The 27,025-nt window shown below is 45.9% G+C and overlaps 1 protein-coding gene across 1 annotated transcript in view; it reads right to left on the bottom strand.

The window, feature by feature from the left end:
- The window catches only part of LOC119386652 (uncharacterized), a 68,581-nt gene extending 41,778 nt beyond the window's left edge, over window positions 1-26,803 (bottom strand). Inside the window, exons 1-2 of the mRNA XM_049413206.1 lie at window positions 26,784-26,803; window positions 51-112 (exon numbers count right to left, since the gene is read on the bottom strand). Of these exons, the coding sequence (XP_049269163.1) occupies window positions 51-93 (43 nt within the window). The 5' untranslated portion in view covers window positions 94-112; window positions 26,784-26,803. The remainder of the gene's footprint in view (window positions 1-50; window positions 113-26,783) is intronic.
- Window positions 26,804-27,025: the final 222 nt, after the last annotated feature.

The raw sequence follows: 27,025 nt of genomic DNA, 5'->3' as shown, positions 1-27,025 counted from the left end.
ACAGCTTAAGAATACAGAGAAATAAATAATGCGCAGTAAAGCGCACTCACCGATCAGGTAAGGTAATAACACGATCACAAAGCAGGCCCTCATGTAGACAACCAGGTGGTACCTATAGAACACCTGGTTTTAAATGGTGCCCAGCTTGAAAGTATTAATTATAGCACTACATATTAGTAAGGTGACATCGTTATGCCTACAAAGCTATCAAAATTAATCAAAAGCCCAAGGGCTTTTGGCGAAATATACAAAACCCTTGCACTTTCCTTCCACTTCCCCGTTTCTCAGTAGAGGGAGGCCAACTGGGCTCCATCCTTGTTAATTTCTCTTCCTTCCATACTTCTCTCCATGTCTCTCTTAGCAAATTTTCGTGTTAAGGATAGTTTTGAGCGTTAGTATATTCGCAAAGCAAAATAAAAGCGACGGAATATTCTACAGGATCACACACCGATCGCGCCTTGATGTCGTGCTACGATTCCGCATGACTGTGTCAGCATTTAAGATGCAGAGTCCATATTTTTGCGAAGCTGAGAAACACGCGCTAAGGAGATGCATAGAACAGAAATGTTGAAAAAACATGGCTGATTCCTCCGTCATAGGAATCGGTATAACACGAAAGTGAAACGTGTCTTTACAGCAGTAGTGCTTATTGTGAGTGATATGCGAGAGCTTGTACAATATATATTCGTGTTTGGCAGCTGTAGCACCGTTTGACGTGGATGCACCCATGTTGACGCCTAGTGGCATGTCTCCAATCGCGACGACTACGCACGTGATCATGATTAAACCATTGTGGTAACTGAAGGTGGGAACATATACTTGGACACAGCGAAACGTGAATCTCGCGTAAAGATGCCATCAACAAGCTCATAATTAGATCTCCGTGTTTTCGATTTTATCCGAAAAAATGCGATAAACGTTCGCCGGTATGATATTTAACAATTCGGATTTATCCGATAAACTCCGATTTCAAGGGCCAATATGACCTGGTTCCGTTCTTTAACGAAAGGGCAAGTTCTAAGCGCTTATTCATACATCTTATGGTTTGACCGATTTAAAGTTTACCGTGCGTAGCTGTATTAGGCGATGTAGCTGTACTGTGCTCCGACTCAGCTTCCTACATGCAGAAGCTTCACAAGGACTTGCAACTCTCCAACCCCGAATTCAAGGCGCCTCACTTCAAAGACACGTGTCACCTACTCAACAATGCTCTGGTGGATGGAATCAGGGTGAGCTTGTTTAAGGTAGTCCACGATTTCGTTGTGCACTTTTCTGCCTTGTTGAAGTCGTCGCGGGAGCTGCGCCGTAAGTTTGGCCTTGTGTGCGTGGCCATGACCATGTCCATCAAGTCACTGAAAACCGTATGTCCGTCGAGGTAGTTCTCTTTTTATCAAGTTCTATAAGACATTTTGGACAACATTTTGGACAACGTTCCCTTGACTTCGTCAAGGGAACGAAGTGTGGGAAGCTCAATAGAGTCTTATTTCATCACCTGAAGCTGTGCACGACTCGTGTGCCGTGCTCTCACTCATCAAGGAAATTGAGGCAGAGAGTACCCTGGTACACAAAGTTTATCCCATAATGGGGGTTCGTTTGCGCGCACTCATCAGTCAATGGCGTCATTCATCCGAGATCTTCACATCAGATGTCGCATGTCTGTCGGACCTCCTTGACGAGACTGACAGCTTAACGACTGTCGCAGACTTTCACGGATACTACGCCGCTGTCGCCGAAAAGTGGAGACAGACATCTGAGAGGAACCTGTGCGATCAACTACAGTACACCAAACAATCGTTTCGGTACTCTGTTCAAATTGTGAATCCAAATGTGAAGCATGAGCTGCCCTGTGCGTTCGAAACCTGTACGCCTATTTTTCAATTACTGCTCCTTGAAACTGATGGCATGAGCCAGCTCCGGAGTGATTTTGCGAACTATCAGTGCTATGAAATATGTAACATTGTTGAACCCCTGTCGTTTTGGAGACTTCACATTTTCCAGTGGCCTGTGCTTTCTCGCTGCGCGCTGCATCTTCTGGAATTTCCTGTTTCTAGTGCTAACGTTGAAAGGGCAATTTCAAAGCTGAGAGTCGTCAATCGAAAGGAGCGCGCTTCGATCACTGACAGCAATCTCGCAAAGTATGCTTGCATGTTTTACGATAAGCTTTAAGCATGGGGTTGTTGTACGCACAAGTATAGGTGTCTTGTGTTGAAGTATTTCGCTTGTGTGTATATGTTTTTGTGGATTCAAACCTTCTGTAAATAAAATGTGCTTCGTGTGTTTTGATGTTATAGTATTCGGATATGAATTTATGTGATTTTGGGTTTTCAAGAATAATGCAAATCTCCGAATTTCGGAGATTTGGGGATTAACGAAAAATAAACTCCGATAAACGCCGAATTTCCGCCAAAAATATCAACTCCGATAAACACCCACCGATTTTCAAGCAACATAAACACCGAAAACACGGAGCTCTACTCATAATCAACACTGGTACCCTATATGCACTTCTTCAAAACGACGTCAATTAAGGAGAGAAACGACACGGTTTGCGCTTTCTAGTAATAGGTAATCGACGCCTATGCTCGTTCATACACTACCACACTGCGCTTCAGGAACACTGGAGGCTGAGGTTCGTAGTTTGAGGCGCAAACGCGTGCGTCCCGCTGGCCTTTGTCTCGCTCCACCGAAGCACCACATTCGCCCGTCGAAATCATGTCCTTTCTGCAATGCGTATTGCAGCAGTTTTGTTAGTCGGTGCTCTCGCAACCGAAGCAGTCGGTGGCGGAGAAATCCCGTTGGTGCATGTAGAAGCTGCACTACTCCGATGAGCCGGCGCACGCTAACACGAAGCGAAAGGCAAAGAACGTAACTGCGTCTTGCCTCGGCGACGCCAGCGCGGCCAGTGTCCTTCGCTGGTATCGAGACCCTCTATCCATGACCTCCGAGATCGCGCGCAATCTCGGAGTAAGCGCTAGCAAGTGTCGAGCGCGACGCACTACTTATTTTCACCTCTCACAGACGGCAGCACCACCCCGCTCCGCTCTGCCTATACCTGCACCGCCAACAGAGAGCACCATGCAAGAAATAATGTGTGAAAGATAATGTGTGTGCGTTCGTGAAGTGCCCAGCATATGCCAAGGTAGCTTAGTCGCTTGAGAGTCTGGCGCTTACTGTCGCAGCCGCAAGGTCGTGGGTTCGATTCGCAGCGGCGGATCTCTTTCTTGGTTTTTTCTTTCTTACCCATTGGCGTCCATTTTATCAGTGTCATATCCGTAGCAGATGTACTTGGTGGACCCCGGCATAAAACACAATACACTTTCGTGTTAAGGAGAGTGCCTACGATCACACTATAGTTTTCCAAACCACTCTCGCTGACATAGCGGTGACGGCGAAAATCGGAACAGACAAGTGGTTTCGGTTTCCGTAATTCAGTTTTATTTCAATAAAGGAACACTATAGGCAAGGAGCATTTTACCTTAGAGTGCATGGTGAATAATGGAGAACCTCTTAGACGTGAATATTATGTTCAGCGGCGCTTTAGTAGACGAGAAATTCAGGTAAATGTAAGGAGCGATTCGCGCCACCGGTGGGACATTCTAGCACTAAGCCCGATGAAAATAGCAGGTCCTCAGTGTAATTAATCACGACTTCTCCAACTACCCATTACAAAAGCGCCACAGCAGTGCATCAAAGGGCTATAAAGTTTTACTTGTGCATTTCTTATTTCATCCATGACGTTACATGCCCAGGTAAAGCAAATGGAAGACTAAAAAATGGTTTCAACGTTTCAAAATAGTATGAGCTTAATAATAGTATCTCGTGATTGTGAAGGTGAAGAAGGCTGCAGCAAGACTGGGAAATATGAAACTCTTTATTTTCGCTAACTTGTGTCCGGAAAATTAAAAGTCTAGGCACAGGCAATTCACGCTCTACACTGACAGCGGCGACAACAATCGGCGGCCATCGAGAATCTACCAAGAGGTAAAGCGTGTTGGCATTTATGCATGCGGTGTCGAAGATTCCAGCGTTATCGCTGGTGGCCGCGTCAGTTCCAGAATAAACTATAATGTTCACGTTGTGCGCGTAATCTTATCGAAAGGTTCTAAAATAATCAAGAAAATTCCCAATGATGATGGCGCGGTTTGTACAAGGCAGTGGTTACACGCGTAATGGGTCGGTAACATAAAAATAGAAAAATGGAGTGCGCGTGGCAACAGGAAGGGCAACGTATAATTCTTTTGGCATGCACTGTAGCCCACTGAGTCACCAGGCGCCTTCCGCCCGAATCCTCGGAGGGGATGCATTTTTAGTCTGAGGAGGATCCCAAGAGTGATGGCTATGCGCACAGATATCATGGTTCACAGTGGTCTACCGTGTCGTATTTTGCCGGCCCCGCGCACCCGCAGCGTAAACAGAGGCTCAAAGAACAGCTTCAAAAGACACACACGTGGTGCGACCGTTGGCACTGTCGAAAACAAGGCAACAGAACGCAAGAAGCAGCAGCCAGCAAAATGCCTGGCAGGAAGTATCCTAGTGTGCGTTTCCGGTGCAGCTGCAATGTTGCCAGAGAACGGAAAGCGCTGGCGTAGCGCACGCTATCGGAACGGATGGCGAATGATACGTCAGGAGCCCCTTCTAGGAGGTGGGTAGTTTGAATTGCGATAAGAATATGTGGAAAACTAAAATGTGACTTTATCACAAAGTAACCATTTGCTCGGCACGAAACAAGCGCCACAAGCTTTCTCGAATAGTATTTCCAAAGTACTACTAATAATAATATTTGGGGTTTAACGTCCCAAAACCACAATATGATTATGAGAGACGCCGTAGTGGAGGGCTCCGGAAATTTTGACCACCTGGGGTGCTTTAACGTGCACCTAAATCTAAGTACACGGGCCTCAAACATTTTCGCCTCCATCGAAAATGCAGCCGCCGCGGCCGGGATTTGATCCCGCGACCTTCGGGTCAGCAATCGAGTACCATAACCACTAAACCACCGTGGCTGGGCTATTTCCAAAGTACACGGCAACTTCATGTTTGCCTTTATTGTTTGTTTAATGTCCATGTAGGTCTTTGCGATAATATCTGATCTTGACTATGCTTCCTGTACATCCATGCACGGTCGTTTACCTGCGTCAGTCTTTAAGGTAATAGACAATGCTGTCACAAACATTCAGCTGTTGAACTCAATGCTGATGACATGAAATAGCGCATTGATTTTCGGAGGTGGCTTAATTATGCATGGTTGAATCTAAAAGGTTTTGTCAGTATACCTCGTTGTTTCACCGTTTCGAAGACGATATAAGGACCTGTAAATGCATTCTTCGAATGATCAAGACCTTTCCGCACTAGTACCATGTCTCCGGGTGGTATATTGGGCATGCCAGTTGCATGGCGCAAGTCGTAGTACTTCTTCATTGAACTTTTATATTTGTTGGTTTCCTCGATCGTCTTCCTGCTTTCAGGAATATGAACCTTCCCCACTATGCCAACTTCGTAATCTGCTGGCAGCCACGTCGTCTTCTGAAAGGCAGCAAACTGAGGGCTACAGCCAAGTCCAGCAGTGTGAGATTGATTCTGATGCCTCACCGCTGCCTCAAGGGCACACTTCCATCCTCCGCAGAAGTCATCGTATATGGAAATAAAAGTCTCCAAATCATGGATGAGGCGTTCCGCGAGAGCATTTCCTTCGGGGTGGTACGGTGGAGCGAATCTTAAAGTGATACCTTTTTCATCTGCTTACCGTCGGAGCCTCTCACTGCGGAATGCAGGTCCATTATCAGATACAATTACCTTGGTGTGCCTAATTGCCTGTCTTTCCATTAATGAAATGACACTGTTCGCGTCTTCTCTTCGGGGTTTGGCCGCAGCTATACGTGTGCACTGGTCAACAGCCACTAGGAAGGACTGAGTTTGGCGTACACCCTCTCCGTTCTTTTGAGCTCAGCAAAATCTAGTTGGACAACTTCAAATGGCCCATCTGAATATGAAGGAATCACCATCTGGTTTCCTTCGGGGCGGAACTTCGCTTTCATCGTCTGGCATTGATAACAGGTTCTTACGTAATTTTCTACATCTGCCTTCATGTCCTTCCAAGCAACACTTTTCTGAATTTTCCAGTACGTCCGCCAAAGCCGTCATGGACACCTGAGTGTCGACTGTTGTGATAGAGCCTCAATATTTTTATATGCAGCTTTGAGGCACAACAAACTTTCCGTTCATCAGTTCTAAATCTTCGGTGCCTTCTCATACACTTGCAACGTGCGCCTCTTGATAGTCATTCGTTTGTGCTATGTGCAATCTTGATAAGGCGTCCGCGTCAGGTAGTTTGTCACCAGGTCTGTGGCTAACATCAAACGTGAACTGCTGAATTTCGCTGATCCACCTTGCTACTCTGCCCTTCGGTTGTGTGAGGCTCAGAAGGTACGTCAATGCTTGATTGCCTCTGAAAAGTTTAAACTGACGGCCTTCCAAATAAATACTGAAGTGCCGCAACGCCAGTACCACTGCTAAGGCCTCCTTTTCCGTGGTCTTGTAGTTTACTTCAGCTCTTGAAAAGATGTGGGAATAATAACCGATGACCTTCGACTCCTGGCTTCGGTCTTCGGTTATGTCTCGTTGGTATAACACTGCTCCTGCTCCGTAATTGGACGCATCGGTGCAGAGCTCGAATGGTTTGGCGAAATCGGGTAATATGAGGATTGGGTCTGAAGATATGGCACGCACCAGTTCTTGATATGCACGATCCCACTCATCGCTCCACACGAAAGGGACTTCCTTTTGATTTAGTTTCGAAGTCACCTGGATATTGCTGCAAAATCTTTTATCAATGCCCTAAAATGTCCGGCTAGCCCTAGGAAGACGCGCAGTGAATGGACATCGCAATGTTTCTGCATCTCCTTGATGCGTTGGACGGACTGCTCCTTTGTAGTCTTTGTGGAGACGTCGAGGACTCTGCCAAGAAACACCACTTTTCTCTGGAAGAATTCACTTTTGTTCTTGTTTATTTTCAGGTGTGAGTTCCTCAGTGCCTCAAGTACCGGACACAAGTGGGAACAATGCGCTTCCTCCGCACGAGAATAAATGATGGCAAAATCGACGTAAACATTGCAGAAGTCTGCTATGAACTCTTTAAGTGCAGTGTTCATCATTCGCTTAAACCAAGCGCCCGAATTCTTCCAACCGAGTGGCAGGCGGTTGTATTCCTATATACCAAATGGCGTTATAAATGCCGTGTACTTGTTCGATTCTTCCTGGAGAGGTACCTGCCAGTTACCTTTGCACAAGTCGATTCGGGAGAACTTTTTGCAGCCTCCGGTGTCGTTACTGTGTCGTGAACAAAGGGCATAGGGTATGGATATAGCTTTGTTTGGGTGTTGACTTGTCGGTAATCGGCGCAAAGTCGCAGTGAACCATTTCTTTAGGGACAATAGTTATAGGCGACGCAAACGGTAACATCGATGGCCTTATGATTCCAGCGTTTAGCATTTGTTGCCGTTCTTGCTTCAGCCATGTCTTGTTTTCATGGGATATCCTATAGGCGCCTTTTTGCACAATAGTCGTGTCACGAAGTTCGAAAGGTACTTCGGGTACGAAAGCTGCAGGTGGATATGCGTCCAAGCATACAAGCTCCGGAAAAACTGTCTATACATCACGAGCGCACTTGACAGTTCTCATCTGCGTCGGTGTCGGGAAGAGATGAAACCATGGAATCCAGAGCAACTTCATCTTTACAAGAAATGTTCATCCTTAGCTCCTTCACGTCAGGTCTTGAGAGTATAAACGAAAATTCGACATCACGCATGACCAGTGCGTCTATCGTGAAGTCTTCCTAAGCCAAATGTACGTTAGCTCTTGTCCAGGTATGCAGTGTACGAGATGATCCATCATAGCTCTTAACTGTTATCGTTTTACCTCGTCGCATCTCCTCTGGCTTCGCCATGATTTCATTGATCTGGCTTACTGAAGCTCCTGTGTCAACTAATGCATTTAGTTTTCTACCATTTATAATCAGTGCACTTTGTTAAACATTTGACCGAATCAAGTAGACAGCCTCATTTTGGTTACATTGGTGGGGCTGTACAGCCACGTTGATTAGTTTTTGTCTCCTGGGGGTATCCGTTACTAGGCCGATAGTATACAGCGGTACTTCTTGAGGCTGTTGTCACTGCTGGCGCTGCATTATCTGCAAGAACTCTCACTGAATGGGTCCAATTATGCTGTGCAGCGTGTCCAGACGTCTCATGGCAAACGTCCTTAAGACATCCCAATAAGTCTTCAACTGTCATAGGCGATCTTAGTTGCACTTGCTTGCGACATGCCGTCGTCATACCATGGATGACTAAAGGTGCAATAGATGATTCAGGCAGCTCAGGATCTGCTAACTGCAATAGCCGTCCCTTCTCATAGAAGTAATCAATTAGTGATCCTGAACGTTGCTTGAAAAATACAGCCCTGTCCCACCGGTCGACAGGGTTTTGGTCAAAAGCCGAGATGAAACTTGCTCTCCACTGATCCCATGAATCGTCCTGATGGTCTAATATTCGGAGCTCGTACCACTTCTTGGAATTGTGAATGACGAACAACCTCTAATTCTGCACTTTGTCTTGTGACGTCGTCCACCTATTCTTCTCACAAGCGTACTCGAAGAATTTTAGCCAAGTTGTTGCTGACGAGCACGTCCTATCGAACATGTCCGGCTTGACTAAATCATTTCTGGGAGCGCTGTTAGTGCGTAGTGTCTCAGTTGCTCAGTTTGTAATGCCTGCACTTGCAACTTCTACTCCATAAGCACCGCAATGTGCTGGTTTGTGCTAGTTGAAAACGGTTCGTCACTGGTTACCTGCCTGAAGTGCTTTTCATAGTCGGACATTTTGATATTGATTTTCCACATACCTCGGCTGATGAGGTCCGCCTCGTTAACATTCGCCTTGCTTGCGATGAACTGCAGCAGGCTTGGGGACGTCGCTGACTCCTGGAGTTCGACTTGTTGCTCGTCTTCAGTTTGTAGGACGTGACGTACGGTTGTCCCGTAGCAGTAGTGCCAACTCTTACTTCTATCCACATCCTGTCGAGCTGCGCCAAATATAAAAAAATCGCCAGGCCTGCGCAGAAAGCTCAGCACAGTCACAGGGAAAGCTCGAAGAGCGGCATTTCTAGAGCCCGTTGTAAACTCTCTTGGGGCTACTAATACAAGAACACTAGCAAGGTACCCACTACGCCATATATCACAATATTTGTGAAGTTGGGAAGCATCTGCAACGCCATTATTCGTCACTGTGCGCAGAAGCGAGGTTCCAGCTACCCATATGTAAGGCATTATGTGCACTTTGTTTACGTGATGACTGAGGACGATGAAGAATTGTGGCTCATGTCTTTGTAATAGGTTGGAAGCTTTAAACGGCTCACCAGTTACGTAATTCGCTTTGTGTGACGCCCGGTCGCTATTTCACTCTCCCACCATGCAATATAACATACGCTGACGTGAGAAAGAGACAGAGAGAGGGGGGAAGAACTTTATTGAGACCCTGAGGAAATGGATGATGGGCTTATATGCGTCCTTGGCAGCCAATGCAAGTGCACTTGCGAGGAACACACCACACTATAAATCATCATAATTACTGTGAAGTAGGGAAGCAGCCAATATGCCGTTTTTCGTCATTCAACGGAGAGCCGTGGTACCCGCTAAAAACATGTAAAGAATCATGCGCACTTTGTAGGTGTTGTGCCTGATGACGATGAAGAATTATCGCAGAGCCCCTTGTAATGCGTTGGAAGCATCCAACAGCCCACTCGTTGCGCAATTCGCATTGTGTGACGCGTGGTTACAGAATTTGCGTTGTGTGGTTGTTATTACAGCGAAAGCTGTTATGAGATCATTTCAACGGCCGTTTTTGGTGCCATAGCTGTCCGCCGCCGCCGGTGTCCGTAACCACTATCGCTCGAAATAAGAAAAAAAAACGAAATAAGAAAAAACTTCCAGGATGGAATGGGGTTCGAACCTGGGCCCTCAGCGTCGGAGCCCAGTGTTACACCTCAGAGCCATGCCGGTGCTTGGAACTGCCTTGCAAAAAGACCCTATACAGGCCTCATGTCGCGCAGGAAGCACACTAACATACGTAATTTAGGGTCGTAGAAGAGTGAAATAACAACCACGCACCACACAATACGAATTCTGTAACCAGGCGTCACACAATGCGAATTGCGCAATGAGTGGCTGTTGGATGCTTCCAACCCATTACAAGGGGCTCTGCGATAATTCTTCATCGTCATCAGGCACAACACCAACAAAGTGCGCATAATGCTTTACATGTTTTTAGCGGGTACCACGGCTCTCCGTTGAATGACGCAAAACGGCATAGTGGCTGCTTCCCTACTTCACAGAAATTATGATGATTTATAGTGTAGTGGATTCCTCGCAAGTGCACTTGCATTGGTTACTAAGGAAGCCCATAAGCCCATCATCAATTTCCTCAGGGTCTCAATAAAGTTATTCCCCCCTCTCTCTGTCTCTCTTTCTCACGTCAACGTATGTTTATTGCATGGTGGGAGAGTGAAATAGCGACCGGGCGTCACACAAAGCGAACTACGTAACTGGTGAGCCGTTTAAAGCTACCAACCCATTACAAAGAGATGAGGCACAATTCTTCATCGTCGTCAGTCATCACGTAAACAAAGTTCACATAATGCCTTACATATGGGTAGCTGGAACCTCGCTTCTGCGCACAATGACGAATAATGGCGTTGCAGGTGCTTCCCAACTTCACAAATATTGTGATATATGGCGTAGTGGGTACCTTGCTAGTGTACTTGTATTAGTAGCCCCAAGAGAGTTTTCAACGGGCTCTAGAAATGCCGCTCTTCGAGCTTTCACTGTGACTGTGCTGCGCTTTCTGCGCAGGCCTGGCGATTTTTTACAGCGAAAGCTGTTATGAGATCATTTCACCGGCCGTTTTTGGCACCGTAGTTGTCCGCCGCCGCCGCCGCCACCGCCGCTTTCCGTAACCAGTATCGCTCGAAATAAGAAAAAAAACGAAAAAAGAATTAAATTCCAGGATGGAACGAGGTTCGAACCAGAGTCCTCTGCGTGGGAGCCCAGTATTCAACCTCTGAGCCATGCCGGTGCTTGTAACTGCTTTGCAAAAGGGTCCTATACAGGCTTCATGTGGGGATGGAACCACATCAGCATATGCAATATAGCGTGGTAGAATAGTAAAATAAGCACCAAGCGTCGCACAACGCGAATTCTGTAACCAGGCGTCACGCAATGCGAATTGCGCAACGAGTAGGTTGTTGTATGCTTCCAAGCCATTACAAAGGGTCTGCCATAATTCTTCATCGTCATCAGGCACAACATCAACAAAGTGCACATAATGCCTTACATGCGTTTAGCAGGTACCACGGCTCTCCGTAGAATGACGAAAAATGGCACAGTGCCTGCTGCCCTACTTCTCAAAAATTACAATGACTTATAGCGTAGTGGGTTCCTCGCAAGTGCACTTGTATTGGTTGCCAAGGAAGCCCATAGGCGCATGATCCATTTCCTCGTGGTGTCAGTAAAATTACAGTGATTTATAGCGTAGTGGGTTCCTCGCAAGTGCACTTGTATTGGTTGCCAAGGAAGCCCATAAGCGCATGATCCATTTCCTCGGGGTCTCAGTAAAATTACAATGATTTAGAGCGTAGTGGATTCCTCGCAAGTGCACTTCTATTGGTTGCCAAGGAAGCCCATAAAGGCATGATCTATTTCTTCGGGGTCTCAGTAAAATTACAATGATTTAGACCGTAGTGGGTTCCTCGCAAGTGCACTTGTATTGGTTGCCAAGGAAGCCCATAAGCGCATGATCCATTTCCTCGGGGTCTCAGTAAAGTTCTTCGCCCCCCCCCCCGTCTCTCTCCCACGTCAACGTATGTTATACAGCATGACGAGAGAGGGAAATAGCGACCGGGCGTCAACCAATGCAAAAACATGACTCGTGGGCCGTTTAAAGCTTCCAACCCATTACAAAGGGCTGAGCCATAATTCTTCATCGTCATCAGTCGTCGCGTCAACAAAGTGCACATAATGCCTTACAGACGTGTAGCTAGTGCCTCGCTTCTCGGCAGAATGATGAATAATGGCTTTGTAGGTGCTTCCCAACTTCACAAAAATTGTGATTTATGGTGTAGTGGGTACCTTCTAGTGTACTTGTATTGTAGCCCCAAGAGAGCTTACAACGGGCTCTAGAAACCCCGCTCTTCCAGCTTTCGCTGTGACTGTGCTGCGGTTTCAGCGCAGGCCTGGCGTTTTTTTACTTCGTCCTCGTCCTATTAGTCATGTCTTCTCTCTCTCACATCAGAGAAGTTTTCCAGTGCCGGACACAGCTAAGCAGTTTTCGAAGACAACAAGGCAACATAAGCAATTTTCTTTGGGGGCGATGCCGCTTTAGCAAAAGCTTTTTTCTTGATCTTCAGTTTTCGAAAGATTGCGTTGCGATCGCTGTAACTTCCGCAGAGAGTAGAACCCGTGAGAAACTAACTATGCTATGTGAGATTTCTCATTCACAACATTGCTACACGTTACGAGATTTATGTGGAAAGCTACTCATGAAATACCCCATTTAATGAGTTCTTCCTTGCAACGGAGCGCACTTTGATCCATTTGTGAGTGGCAAAAAAAAAAGCCACGTTCGAGATATAAATTTTTTACGCGTCGAAATTTTGGTGTGCTCCCGTTCTCAGGGAGTGGTTTCTGTCGCCTGTTCACAGCGACGTGTCAAAAATGAGTGGTCGTGTGGCAGAACATCGAACGGTACGCAACGGCTTCGACCTATGGGTTTTAAGCTGAATGGTTGCAGATTGATTCTGCCATGAATTCGCGGTGATAGTTCCAATCAGCTTTAAAAATTCACCAGTCCTTTCGTTCTTTTGTTTCTCAACTCGCCGTCACATCTGATTGTGGTAACATCAATTCCAACGTAGTGATGTGCAAAACTTCAATTAACACACCACTGCATTCTGCCATAAATGTGGTAACCTTTAAATTAGCTCTTGACTCTTCAGTGGTGCCACCATGGAGCTACAAGTTCTGCTCGCTTTGCGTTGCTCTTGCCGCGGTAGCTTCAAGCCTACAGTCAGAAAAAGTTCGCTGTTATGGCACTTTGTGTTTGCTGGTTGCTGCTATCCAGATTATTGGTAAATACTGCAAAAGAAATTAAGTGAAAATAAAAAAGCACACAGAGCGCTTCCTTTACATCTTGTTTTTTTTTCTACTTTCTAGAAACACAACCACCTTCTTTGTCGTTTTCCTTTTCGCCCACTTAGCTATAGAACTCTTTGCTTATGGTCGCAGAAGAGGTTGATTTGTGTGTGCGCAGCAGCATGCGGTATGCTTGAATGTCGTACAGAAGAGCTGCCACTTCTGAAGCACAAAGTTTTGGCGTCAGTCGGCGTGTCATCTCTTGAATCTCGGAATCATAAGGACGGAGCTCGCCGATAGTGAACCGGACGCCCAATGCAGTGGCTCAGCCAGGGGGGGGGGGAGCACACCGGGCCCGCCGTCCCCCCTCCGATTTTTAGGGGCGTAGCTTCTCTTAGTCTAACCTTTTCACGTCTCCGTTGTCCGGCGTTACCGGCGTAAACGGCAGTATCTCCCGTATAATGCAATAGATGGCGCTGTCTCATAGAAGTACATACAAACTGCAGTTCAGGGACAATATTCTAGATGGCGCTGTACACAATCTGTGTCGTCATGACCATTTCTTCTCATTTCCTAGATGGCGTTGGTCCAATAGAATTGTGTGCAATATGGCGCTTGTGTGAATCGACACTAGATGGCGCTAGAAGTGCCGCTGCTCTCCGATTGGCTGCTGCGCGGGCTGCGCGGGGATTCGCGGGGAGCGAGCGCCTCTCTCATGCCTCTGGATCGTCGCCGTACGTGTCGGATCGTTGGTGGAGCATGGACGATGCGCAGCGGCGGGCACTCGCTTGACGCAGGCAGGCGAATCCCGTGACGGTGGGCGCCAAGGACGCCGCTGCGAAACGGGCTCAACGAGAAGCGGATCCCGAGACCATGATTGCTTCAAGAGCTTCGCCCAAGCTCTTGATCATTCACTCGTGGATATGCTGTAATTTTTCTTTCGCTATAGCATACAGAGCCCAAAGTGGCACTTGAACACATCTGCCTGCCCGGCCCCCACTGCAAATCAAGGAGTGTCCCCCCGCCCCGAAAAAAATTTCTGCCTACGCCCCTGGTCCAATGTAGCTGGCGCGCATACGGAAACTCGGTTTCAGGATTTTTCAAGCTTGCAACAACAGCTTACTAACGCGTTGTTTCTCTCTTTGTCTACATACTCGTTTTCACTAGAATGACGCTTACGCTACCTCGTCCAGAACGTGAGAGTGAAAAAGCAACGTTACGATTAATAATAAGCAAATATTAAGAAAAAGAAACATAACAAATAGACTTGGTCGTATTTTACTCCGCATGCTGTCAATAGAAAATCGCATTTGATCCTTATTACTACTATAGTTGGAGTGTAGTCTTTGGCGATTCAGACCGACCATAAGTCGGTCTGAATACGATGACTGTATGAAAAGGATTAAGAAACACAAGTCAACTTAAATAATAAGAACAGAGCCAGCAGCATGGCAAGATAATACCAATGTGCGGGGTCTATTGAAGAGTTTACCATGCGCCTGTTCGCATGTTCGCATTTCGGCCTCATCCAAATGCGGCCGCTGCGGCCGGAGCCTTGTCACCTCAGGCGAACATGCCTTCCAGTAGCTGCAGCCTTTTAAAGATCAACGACCGTTCCGTAGCCTGAAAGCCGCACATTTGTTTGGTATTAGGAATGCTGCACTAAGCGCAACGCTTTATGTCCAACTTCAGAGCGTTCTAGAAGCATCTTCATGAATTGTATGTATTGTACTCTAGCTTACCGGTTTATTTGTAACTCAGTGAACTTCGTGACAGAATTTACACCAGTGACAGTGGGGGAAGATGACTTAATGACAGATGCGCGCATGCTCTATTTTAAACGCGTCTTTACAGTTACGGTGTCTCCGGCCTGGAGTTCGCATACACTTGGCAAACAGCGTCGTTATCATTCCTTGAATTTGCAATGGCTGTAGTTTAATTTATTTTTTGAATCGTAAATATTAAACAACGCAAGCGCGTGGCCGTCGCCGAACTCCGGACGCCTGCTACAGCTTGTCAGCGTTGGATCAGACGTCCAGGACAGGATGCTTAGATCAAGCGAAAAGCGGTTGACAATGATAGCACAATCTGGACACAGGACGCTTCGTATGCTGCCAGGCTACGGTATAACTGCAATCGAACGCGCATATATCGAACTGGTAAAAATAATGGAAATTAGTTCGGCATATCGAATAATTCGATGTACAACTTTTAACAAAATTATAGTATTTACGTTGCAGATTTCGGTGTGCGTGTTCGTTTCACGGCACTGCTTCACGATAATGTAAAGAACACGGCTACACGGGGATATTTTCTTTTGTTTTTGGGGCGAAGCTCCTTAAGGCGGCACCCGTTCGTCCCTCGTAGTAGTGCGTAACCAGTCGTAACGCTAGTACCAGATCTTGACCTCCAAGGTGGTGCCGGTGGGAGATTTTTCCTGTGCGTTGTTGAACAATAAAGAATTCGCAGCGCGCGCGTTAACTAAAAGTCGAATTCTTCTGTCTTTCATTCCCCATTAGCAGCCATTGGCATGTTCCAGTAGGAAACGTTAGTAGAAGTAGAAGTGTAAGTGTTAGCTAAAAGCCGACTTCTTCTGTGTCTCATTCCCATTAGCAGCCATTGTTTACCTCCAAGGTAGTGCCCGGTGACATTTCTCCTGTGCGTGATTAAACAATAAAAATTTTGTTCAAAACGCCGTTGATTGATGAAATAAACCAACGAAAGACGCCAGATGTTTTCTAAAAGCAAAACGAAAGAACGCCAGATGTTTCTAAAGCAAAACGAAAAGACGCCAGCTGCTTAACGAAAGACGCCAGATGCTTTCTAAAGCAATGGTTTTCTAAACAATGAAAATTCACAGCGTACATGTAAAATAGAGTGAGCTGCAAGTCGTCATAACTCATCGAACCTTTAGTATAAACGCGCCCGATCTCACGTCGGTGATGATGTACTGGGCAGAATTCACGGAAGATTCACGGTTTACCGATGAACCTCAGCAGCTTCGCCCACTCATCATCATTCACTGCGTGGATATGCTGTGATTTTTAATTTTGTATTTTACCGCGCTTTCTAGTTGGGGCTGCAGGGTAATGCAGAAGCAGGGCATAAGAAAAAAAAATCACAGCATATCCACGGAGTGAATGATGATGAGTGGGCGAAGCTGCGGAGGTTCATCGGTAAACCGTGAACCTTCCGTGAATTCTGCCCAGTACATCATCACCGACGTGAGATCGGGCGCGTTTATACTAAAGGTTCGATGAGGTATGACGACTTGCAGCTCACTTTAATTTTACATGTACGCTGTGAATTTTCATTGTTTAGAAAACCATTGCTTTAGAAAACATCTGGCGTATTTCGTTAAGCAGCTGGCGTCTTTTCGTTTTGCTTTAGAAACATCTGGCGTTCTTTCGTTTTGCTTTTAGAAAACATCTGGCGTCTTTCGTTGGTTTATTTCATCAATCAACGGCGTTTTGAACAAAATTTTTATTGTTTAATCACGCACAGGAACAATCTCGCCAGGCACTACCTTGGAGGTAAACAATGGCTGCTAATGGGAATGAGAGACAGAAGTCGGCTTTTAGCTAACACTTACACTTCTACTTCTACTAACGTTTCCTAATGGAACATGCCAATGGCTGCTAATGGGGAATGAAAGACAGAAGAATTCGGCTTTTAGTTAACGCGCACGCTGCGAATTTTTTATTGTTCAACAACGCACAGGAAAAATCTCCCACCGGCACCACCTTGGAGGTCAAAGCGTAAGACTTGTTACGCACTACAACTACTACGACTACGACTACAAGGGACAAACGGGTGCCGCCTTAAGGAGCTTCGCCCCTAAAAATACAGTATCGGTGAAAATAGAAAGTCAAAATCTTCATACGCAGCTGTACGTACACGTTGGGTGCCGGAAGCGTCTAGTGATGAAGGACTTGTTTTTCAATATCATACTCAGCGTGCTTCTTGGGATGTTGTACCCAGCGGCGACGTCTGACTTCTTTTCTCTATGTTCGACTGTGTTGATAATGGCCAGCGTTGCGGAGAACAGCGGGCTATCGCGTTTCCCGGCAACCATAGCGCCAACAAAAGGAGCGCAGCTTCTACCCTTCAGAAACGATTTATTCTGCGATTCGACGAGGTTTCGTCGCGTTTGGAGACGATTAGAGGAGGTTGAATTTAACGGCGATCCCGGCGACCGGCGGCGAAACGACGAGGAATCTTGGGCAAAAGCGCACGATGGCACAAGGTAGTTTCTACTCGCTCCGTGTGGTGCCCTCCTAATTACACCACAAGCTCTTCCAAATCAATGCAGGAAAGTCCCCTTCCGTGAGGAAAATCCAAACGTTTCTGAGGAAAGGCCAACCTTTTTGGGGCGTTTCATGCTACCTCACAGGGGCGTAGCCACATATTTTTTCAATGCGAATGCATTTCTTAGTAGGGCTATGCAAGGCATCCGGCGTTGTCCGCGCGCCTCTCCGCTCTCACTCCCTTTCCCATAGCAACAGCTGCGGGCGCGCGCGCTTATCCTCGCCCCTAGCAACTGGAGCAGGTGGTGCGGGCGCAGTAGCGGAGAGTGAGTGGAGAGGAGGAGCGCGCTCTGGCGTGTGAGGGCGCTCGCATCGTGGGAGCTCGGCGGAGCTCCTGCGTGCGTGGAGAGAGTGTAGAAGAGGGTAGGTGCAGTGCTTCGCCGCTCCTGCTCTCGCCGTTAGGTCTCTCTCCTCCCTGCGCCACCGCCTCAATGCAGTGCGTTTGAAACGCGTTTGTAGCGTTTGTGCTGCTTTGGCACAGCCTGAAAACAGCGCGTTGTAAACGCGTTTGTGCTGCATTGATGGTGGTGGCAACATCCCTCAGGTGATTACGAACGCACGTTGGAAGCGTTCGTTGAAAGAGGCGCCCAAAAGGGAGACACTTGAGCGCGTCGATGTGTCCAGTTTTACGCCAATAAAATTACTACGCCGTGTACTCCCGGCGCAAGAAATGCATTCGCATTTTCTCACCGATTCCCTTCAAGCAGGTGGGGGCCTTTCTTCGGGGTAGGGGGGGTTCAACCACACTTCTTGTATGTTCGTGCGTGTGTTGGTATGTGTGCGTGTATATATACGCAAGCAAAATTGAAAATTTCCGGGGGGGGGGGGTTAAGGCCCCCCTCCCTACCCCCCCCCTTGGGCTACGCCCCTGCTACATCATATTCGATATATCAAATATTCCGGTTATTTGTGTTCGATGTAGCCGCAAATTCTCCAATGCATTGACGTTAAAGCGTTGCAGTGATCGCACGTATTGTGATATAAAGAATAATTGAATTTACCCGAGTTCGAGATAGTCGAGTTCGACTGTGTTTTTTTTCTTTTCTTTAGCTTTCATCAGCTTCCGCAATTTTCCCGTCGCTCTGCACAGTTCCAAATAAGTGAAATGACAACAATTATTATCGCGCACATATATTGTAACGGGATGTCGTAGCTTAGTATATGGTGCATAAAGCGAAGCTTTGTGAGTTTGACTCCTATATATAATCAGAAAGCCGTGAAAAAAGGAAAGATATTTCTCAATATCAGCTGAAATAAAAAGAAAGACATTTCACAGTAGAAAACGTGCCGCATCATCAAATTGTTGCAAGTTCGGAATGTTGGCACTAGGAGCTGGGTGGCAAGTTAGTGTAATGGTGCTGCGACCAAGTTAACAGGCAGACCAAGCGAAATGGACATGCGGATGGCGTGTGGAAGCACACAGGCGCCTGAATTAGTTTGAAGCAACGACTCAAACGTATGCAACTTCATTGGCCTTCGTCTGTATTCTCGCGGTATTAAGAACATCAACCGCTTCTCTTTGTGTCCTGATGAAAGTAGCAATATCTTGCTACCTCGCGGCTTTAACAGCTCCGTATTCGGCAGCGTCGCTTGCGAACAAAGGCCATTGTTGAACGTTATCCTAACTACGAAAGCTTCCTACAATACATTTAGCATTGTATATGCGTTTTAATGTGCAGATCTCGGTATGACAAGGCTAATGCATAAAAAGCCACTTGCATTTCGACGAAACCAAGGCGCCAGCGTAACAAAATGCGCCTACACTTTCCACGGGCGAGGGAGACAAATTTTGAGCACTTAACTGTTCTCATGGAATTTTATACTTTTAAATATTGAGCAGAAACTTTTTATTATCTCCGTCGTCGTCAGTCAGAACACGTGACGTTGCGCTGTTGAGATGAACGTCACGGTGGAGACCCCATTTAGGTATCGCTAGAATGGAAACCTTGGTGTACCCTGCTTTTTTGCCAAATTCAAACACTCCTTGGTACTGAAGATTGTACCACTGAGCTCGTCACAACGGCTTCCCCAAATGAACCTATAGCGCAATTTTCTTTGTCGGATTAAAAAAAATTGTCACCAATGGTTCTTTTATGCATTTTTGTCATTTCTGTCGAATACGAGAAATCCAACGTTGTGTTTAGCAGTCGATGATAATAGTATTAATTGTTTATCGCTTTTATCCCTGGCTCGAAGGTACCTGCGCATGTGCATTTTTAAGGTCTCCTACGGAAGCCTGTAACGATGAAGTATACAGAGCGGGAAACGAGACGAAATGGATAAAACGTATAACCCTTGCATGGAACATCAACCAGTCACTGGTTTCTTGGTGTTGTGTTGGTCGAAACTAGTACACTGCACATAGCACCACGTTCGCTGTATGGCTCCTGCAGATTTCGGGAGGTCTCAAAACTTGCTCATCCCTTACAAAAATATGTTTAGATAGTCCATATAAAGTTTGTAGACATCTGTCTATAAAATCAATTGACGTTCGATAGCTGAATTCTTTAGACTGGTCTATAGACAGTCTATGGAATAGTGGCCACACTCGTTTTTATAGACCAGTCTACAAGAAAGTCTAAGTCTATAGATTGGCTATAGCAGGTCTGTAGATTAATGAAAATTCATGCGTTTAAACCGATGTCTGCAGAATGTCTATAAACAAAAGTCTATAGGCTCATATAAATCTACTTTGGTTTACTTTTGTCTATAAAATATCCACAGACAAATGTCTGTAGATTATCCATAGGCTATTCCTATGACCCAGTATATAGAGTGTCTACGGACTTATTACCTCACAAATATACTGTGGTCTACAGATTGCCTAGAGGCAGTTCCTGTAGATTATTGATGTATAAATGTATCCCAATAAATTCTGGAAAAGAAAACGAGGCAAAGCACACAGAAAAGAATGACAAGCACAAGCGCTGACTTACAACAGAGCTTTAATCAGAAAAAGATACAAAAATATAAAAACTTGCGACAAAGCATGCGCGAAAAACTAATGCAGACCCATTTTTGCATACAATGTAACGAAGCTACTTCTCTGTTAATAGAACTTTTACTAGACAGACAATTTATGGTTCATCAAACAATGAAAATATGGAGTGGCAGGACCAATATTTGCCCCAGTTTTTCTCACACAGATACAGCAACAAGGAGAGCATGCACTCGCTTAACAAGTTTAATTGAACTGAAGCTCACATCCACCAACGATAATTTACATATACGTGGTGTGCTACTTCGAATGAATTAAGTTTGTAGTTGTATGTGTGTACTTACTGTTACTACCAGTTCAAAACGTGTTTGAGACAAATAAATTGCCTTACAGAGAGCCTCGTGTACAAACCTAATGAACGAGCGAATGGGAATTTTTTAGAGGGCCTCGTTTCTTTGTTAGACACAACCGAATTAATCGAACAGACAATTAAGCCAGGGAAAGCATAGCGGACATTAATTGTCGTCTTTAAAGGGGCACTGAAGAGCAAAACGATTTTTCTCATATTAGTAAATTACTCTTTCACGATACCAAAACCACCACGCTTGCTGCGATAAGATGCTTAGTAAGCATGAAAATACGCAAAAACAAAATGTGGGTGGCGACGCCACCTTGAAGTTTCCACACCATTCGCCGTGACGTTACATGTTTTGACGGCGCCTACTAGGGACTACGTAGTTCCTAATCGGTAAAAATGAAGTACATTGTCCTCTGAGGGGGCCAGAGACTTGACATACCAAGTTTGGGGTAATTTTATTGAGCAAATGACGCCAAAATAAGATAAATACACTTTGAAATCAGTGACGTCACGCAGGAAGATTTCGGCGCGAAATTTAAAAATGAAACTTTGACGTTGGTTTTCTCCTCTATTAATAAACCTATGGTGGCGAAATTAACGACATTAGAGTTCTCAGAGCCCAATTTATCGATCTAAACCGATTCATTGTTTCTATTTAGTGTCCCTTTAATTGTAGTGTAGTAATAATGGCGTACGTTGAAATTGATTACAGTGGACGAAAACTCACCCTTTCCGTCGGTGGGATCTGAATCCACAACCTTCTAGTTACACGTCTGGCGCTTCCCCGTTTACTTCGTTGGGTACTTATGTATTTGTTATCCCTAGGAGTCTCAGCCAGCACCGCACGTAGCCCAGGTGGCGAGTTTGGAACATTCATTTTTGACAGAGGGCATCACGTGGCACTTGATCTTAGCACCACATAATAATAATAATATCTGGGGTTTAACGTCCCAAAACCACGATATGATTATGAGAGACGCCGTACTGGAGGGCTCCGGAAATTTGGACCACCTGGGATTCATTAACGTGCACCTAAATCTAAGTACACGGGCCTCAAACATTTTCGCCTCCATCGAAAATGCAGCCGCCGCGGCCGAGATTCGATCCCGCGACCTTTGGATCAGCAGTCGAGCGCCATAACCGCTAGACCACCGCGGCGGGGTCTTAGCACCACATACAGCTGACCAATAAACCCTCGCACGCTAACTTGATGCTTTAAGTCTACCGGGGCGACGCCCTCGCTGAATCTACGAAAGAAGGGGATCTTTTCGATCGTTTTGGTTGTGTATAAAAAAGAAACGAGGCCCTCTAAAAATCCCCTTTTTTTCTTTCATTCACCGCGAAGTGCTTGCCCCGGCTGACTTATGCCTCAAGTTCGCATGCGACGTTTTATCGGTCAGCTGCCGCCTCATGGAAAGATCGCGTGCCACGTGACAAACTCTGGCAAAGAAGAGTGTTCCACACTCACCGCCTTGAGTACGAGTGGCACTGGCTAACACTCCAAGGGACTACACATACATAAATGCCCAGCAAAGCGTACGGCGAAGCGCTTTCCGTCGTAGCTCAATCGGCTGAGCATCGGGCGTTTAGATACCATCAACGCAAAGGGCGATTTTCCGTTCACTTTATTCCATTTCAATTTATGCCATTATTACTACACTACAGTTAAAGCCAACAATTAAAGTCCGCTATGCATTCCCTTGGCTAATCGATTGATTTGGTTGTGTCTGTACACACCCAAGAGCTACGATCTGCGAGAGACAGACTAAAATATTTAATATGGAACAATTACGTACATTCTTTGCAAAAACGAGCGCAGCACCGTAGACGGCGACGCAGCTACAAACACATAGCCTCTGAGCAGCATGGCGTATGCATGACCGCGCCGTGTGTGTACATGTGTCTCTCTATCTGCACACCCGTCTACTTTTATAAAGTTGATTTGCACGTTAGTTAACTATAACCATGCTTATAACAATAATTGATGGGGTTTAACATCCAAAAACCACGAATATGAGCGACGCCGTACTGGAGGGCTCCAGAAATTTTGACCACCCGGGGTTCTTTATGCGGGCACCTAAATCTAAGAACAGGGGCCTCAAGCACTTCGCGAGCCCTCAAGCAAAGCGACCGCCGCGGCCGGGATTCGATCTCCGCGACCTGTGGGTCAGCAGTCGAGCACATTAACAACTATATATTTAGACCACCATGGCGGGTAACTATGCTTATTGAACGATAACGTCTGTTGCATTTCCACCACAGAAAGGGTACGGGGCGACCAGTAATGTTTAAAAGCAGACTCAATTTTATAGTGACAAGGCATGTGCACGTCATTTCATGCAAGGATGCCGCATTGCATACAGTCAAGGAAGAAGGGCGAAACAACACAAGGCCTGCATAATACAAGCATAGCATCGCGCAATGCAACGCGTATTCTTCAGGCTGTTTTTAGCTCTAATCGACGCACACGGCAACGGCTCCGCGGAAGCGTATAACGAACACCACAGAAGGCAGAGACACTAGTACAAGGCATACTTTCGTATCAAACACTTCCTCTTGCACACCATCTCTATTATGGCAGCTCGCCGCTCGGGCAATCTTACCTACACAAAGTCGTCATGCACAGTCACGCGATTTGGCAACGTTCTTGAACTCACCGAAGAGCGATATTCGCTGTGGCGACAGTCTCGTCAAAAGGCGCGCGCTTGTGATCTTGTTCAAAACATCGCGCTCGTTGGGGCTACGACAACACATGGCCGTCAACGATTCCATGTCAAACAACGATGCGTCCGTCCCGACACGCCGTGTAAGTACGTGTCCATTCCACGACTTCCAGCGACGATATTGGCACGTAATATTATTCAACGCGGTAAAAATACACGCGCGCAACGAACTTATTTCGACATTACACACTGCGCTGGGAGAACTTATTTTACAACGACCCTCAAATGGCTCAACCTGGCTCAACTGCCTGAACGGCTTAAACGTCAGTGCGCCTGCGCGCCCCCTGGTTTGAAATGATTGGCTCTCGCTCTGCTCGCTCAGCGAGCGATTTGAAACTGAGTTGCAGCTGCGCGCCCTCTTCCGTCTCTTCCGTTCATTTGCCGCACCGGTTCTCGCTTTTCTCCCCTTCCTTATCGTGTTCGCTCGCGCGCCTTCACGATTCAAGGCGAAACAACCCCATATGCGCAAAAATTCACGCGACAGCGACGAGCGATGCTATGAGCGACGAAACGAGCCGTTCGCGCGACGTGTTGCGTAGTCGATTTCGCGCGATCGCTCGGTTTTTCAGATTTGGAATCCGTCGCATGTCCGTCGCTCGTCGCCCGGAAGTGCTGTGCTCAAGCAGCCAATAGCAAAACACCGGAATAAGATGCATCAGTGACGTATTGCTGATTGCCGCCACTTTCTTATCGACGCACATCAACAACGTTCATCAACATGACCAACGGCGACGAGCGCAATGTTGACGTTGCTGAACGCGAACGCTGGGACCTGCGCCGTCTGTGACGCGGCTTGGCAGCACGTAGCAGCAGTGATGGGATCCAAAAAAATGCTGCAAGACAATGATAAACATGTACCGTTATACAACAAAACATCGTATTTTACATTGCATACCGCTGAGAATGGGCTACTTTTGGTACGAGTAAACGCCCTCATATGCCAGCAACAGTGGAGATCGCTCGCCGAGGGCGTCGCGTGAATGGGGTTTGCTCATCCAAGCGACCGCTTGCGCGAAGACGATCTACGTCGCGTCGCTCGTCGCTGTCGCGTGCATTTTCGCGTATATGGGGTTTGGCCTTCACGGCAGTGCCTGAACGAAAAAGCAACTTCTTAGTGGGGAGGCCGCTTCTGAGCGATTCTTCAATTGTATTTCCAGTGCTTGCTGTTTAAACATACCGTTCGTGGACCATTCGTGTACAGGATATGTAACGAACGGTCCGTTTTTACTACTATCTGTAACAGCTGTTGCCCTCACGGCCGTGTCTGTGTGTATGATCACAAGCATGTGGAAAACTTGAGCCTTTGACAGCAAGTGTACTTGAAATTTCTTACTGAAACACGATTCAATATTACATTGCACGTCGTCGTAATGAAAATAGAAAAATGCATATTTGTTGAAGAACATCTTAATTAACATATTACCTTCTGAAAATGTCGCGAAAATGAAAAAATATAATGAGCTAGCGAAAGGGCCACAGCTAATGCGCAAAATATTTTTAACAAAATTGGTTTCTGGGCACAGTGCTTCTTATATGAAAAGAATGGCGAAATACTGTATATTGAATAGTAACAAAAATGAAAGCACTACAGTGGGCCCTGCTATTTGTGTCTTGAAAAAGAGCTGTTGTACTCTGTTCACTGTTTGCCCATCGTCCCGCTTCAAAGCTGCGATTTCCAGTGTTCGACGAAATACATTGCCCTTTGCATTGTAGCAAGAAAGGCGGAAAGAACCACACAGTCCTTGCAGTACGTCGAGTCGGTGAGCCATAGAGTGCGACATACTTACTGGAAACATCTTTAGTTCTAATGTGAGCATGCGAGTTACGAGGGGAAATATATATGTGCCATGTGCGCCAGAATGTGTTAATGAGATATACAAAAACGCATTCCTGCTCAATTTCACATTGTGGTTCAATTAATTAATGAGCCCCCTTAGTTCTTTTTTAACATACCTTACAGCTAGGGCCCAATGGGGCAATAAGGATTGCATGCTTAGATGTTATATAAACAAAAAGGTAGCAAAATTGCATAAAGTACACACGTCTGATAAAACTTCAATGAAAAACCTTATTTTCAGCAAAAAATTAAATAACTCCACTTTAGCTTCTGTCTTTAGACAGTCTATAGACTGGGATTTGACAATAGGAAATAACACCAATTTATCAACCTTTGTATATACGAGTAGACTATCTATACACTGGGATTAGACAAAACACAAACTTCATCAACTTAACTTTTGTCTATAGATTGTATATAGACTAACAATAGAAAAAAAGAACCATACGCTTTTTAAAACTTTTGTTTATAGACAATCTATAGAACGCAATTAGACAAAAGATGACACGCATTTATAAACTTTTGTCTATAAATTGTCAAAGGATTTTCTTTAGGCAAAATACTAAAACTACATAAAGGCGAACTCGACTACAAGAAGTCTACAGACACTCTATAGACTGTCTAAATCCATTTTTGTAAGGGATGTCTTCGCTAACTTGGATAATTCAGAACTGCGTTATAGGTAAGCGCCATGATTTATCAGGAGAAACGTCGACGATGCGTCCTTTAGTTGCGCGATGACCATCACTTATTCCTGTTTTTTTGCACTTTCTACCGCTATCAAAATATATCGCTACTTGAAATGTTGCACATCAGCATTATTACATAAACAATGCGAGGCAGTATTCTTAAGGAATCGGCTTCTATCTTCTGAGGGACAGCAAATGAGTTGAAAAATTTCGCGCGGAAAGTATAATATAGCGATACAAGGATCGCTTAGAGTGTTGCAGAAAAGATTGCTGCGTGCACATCTCGCCGCCAATGGAGCGGACTAGCCAGCCTGGCCTGATTCACTGGGTCTATTTCTCTTGCCATCTATACTTAGCACCATGTCTCGCAGGCTCCGTAGAATCACGGCCGCCTCGGCCATCCCACCTTAGTCGGCAATGCCCGACTCCTGACGATTGAGCCATGCCAAGGCACAATGAATCGGCTGCGGAGGGCGTGGAGGCAAGGCACCTGTGCGATCACAGATCTAAAGCATCGAGGATTTATACGCAGCCACCTCCTGTGCTCTTGCTGTGCACTTATCGTAGCCTAGTTGGATGCACACACCGCTGCTAGTACCGAGAACATCTATTGCTGCGGCGCCTGCAATTTCGTATACGTTCACTTTTGTCATCCTCCTCATTCAATTTTCATCATATCCAGCAAAATTATACGATTAGTTCTTACGAGAAATTGGCAGTTATGTTCGACCGGCTATATTAGTGACTGGCTTACCTGCTTAAATAAAAGGAGTCCGCTGGAGCAGCTACCTATTCCAATAATTCTGTGCGAGAAGGCTGTTAGGCATATATGTATGTGCCTCCGAGTCGTATACTACAGCATTGAAACGCTCCGCGTTGTTTCAGAAAGCGTATTTACCTACAATGGGGCGTTTCATTTCCAGTAACACAGTACGTGTCGCACGTTTTTCTTTATTTAGTTGCGTTGTTGCGTCTATTCTCTTGCTTACTGAACAT

This window comes from Rhipicephalus sanguineus, chromosome 3, assembly GCF_013339695.2.
Source record: "Rhipicephalus sanguineus isolate Rsan-2018 chromosome 3, BIME_Rsan_1.4, whole genome shotgun sequence".
Lineage (NCBI taxonomy): Eukaryota > Metazoa > Arthropoda > Arachnida > Ixodida > Ixodidae > Rhipicephalus > Rhipicephalus sanguineus.
Note: the sequence above shows the minus strand (reverse complement) of the source record. Positions and strands in the feature narration are given on the sequence as shown.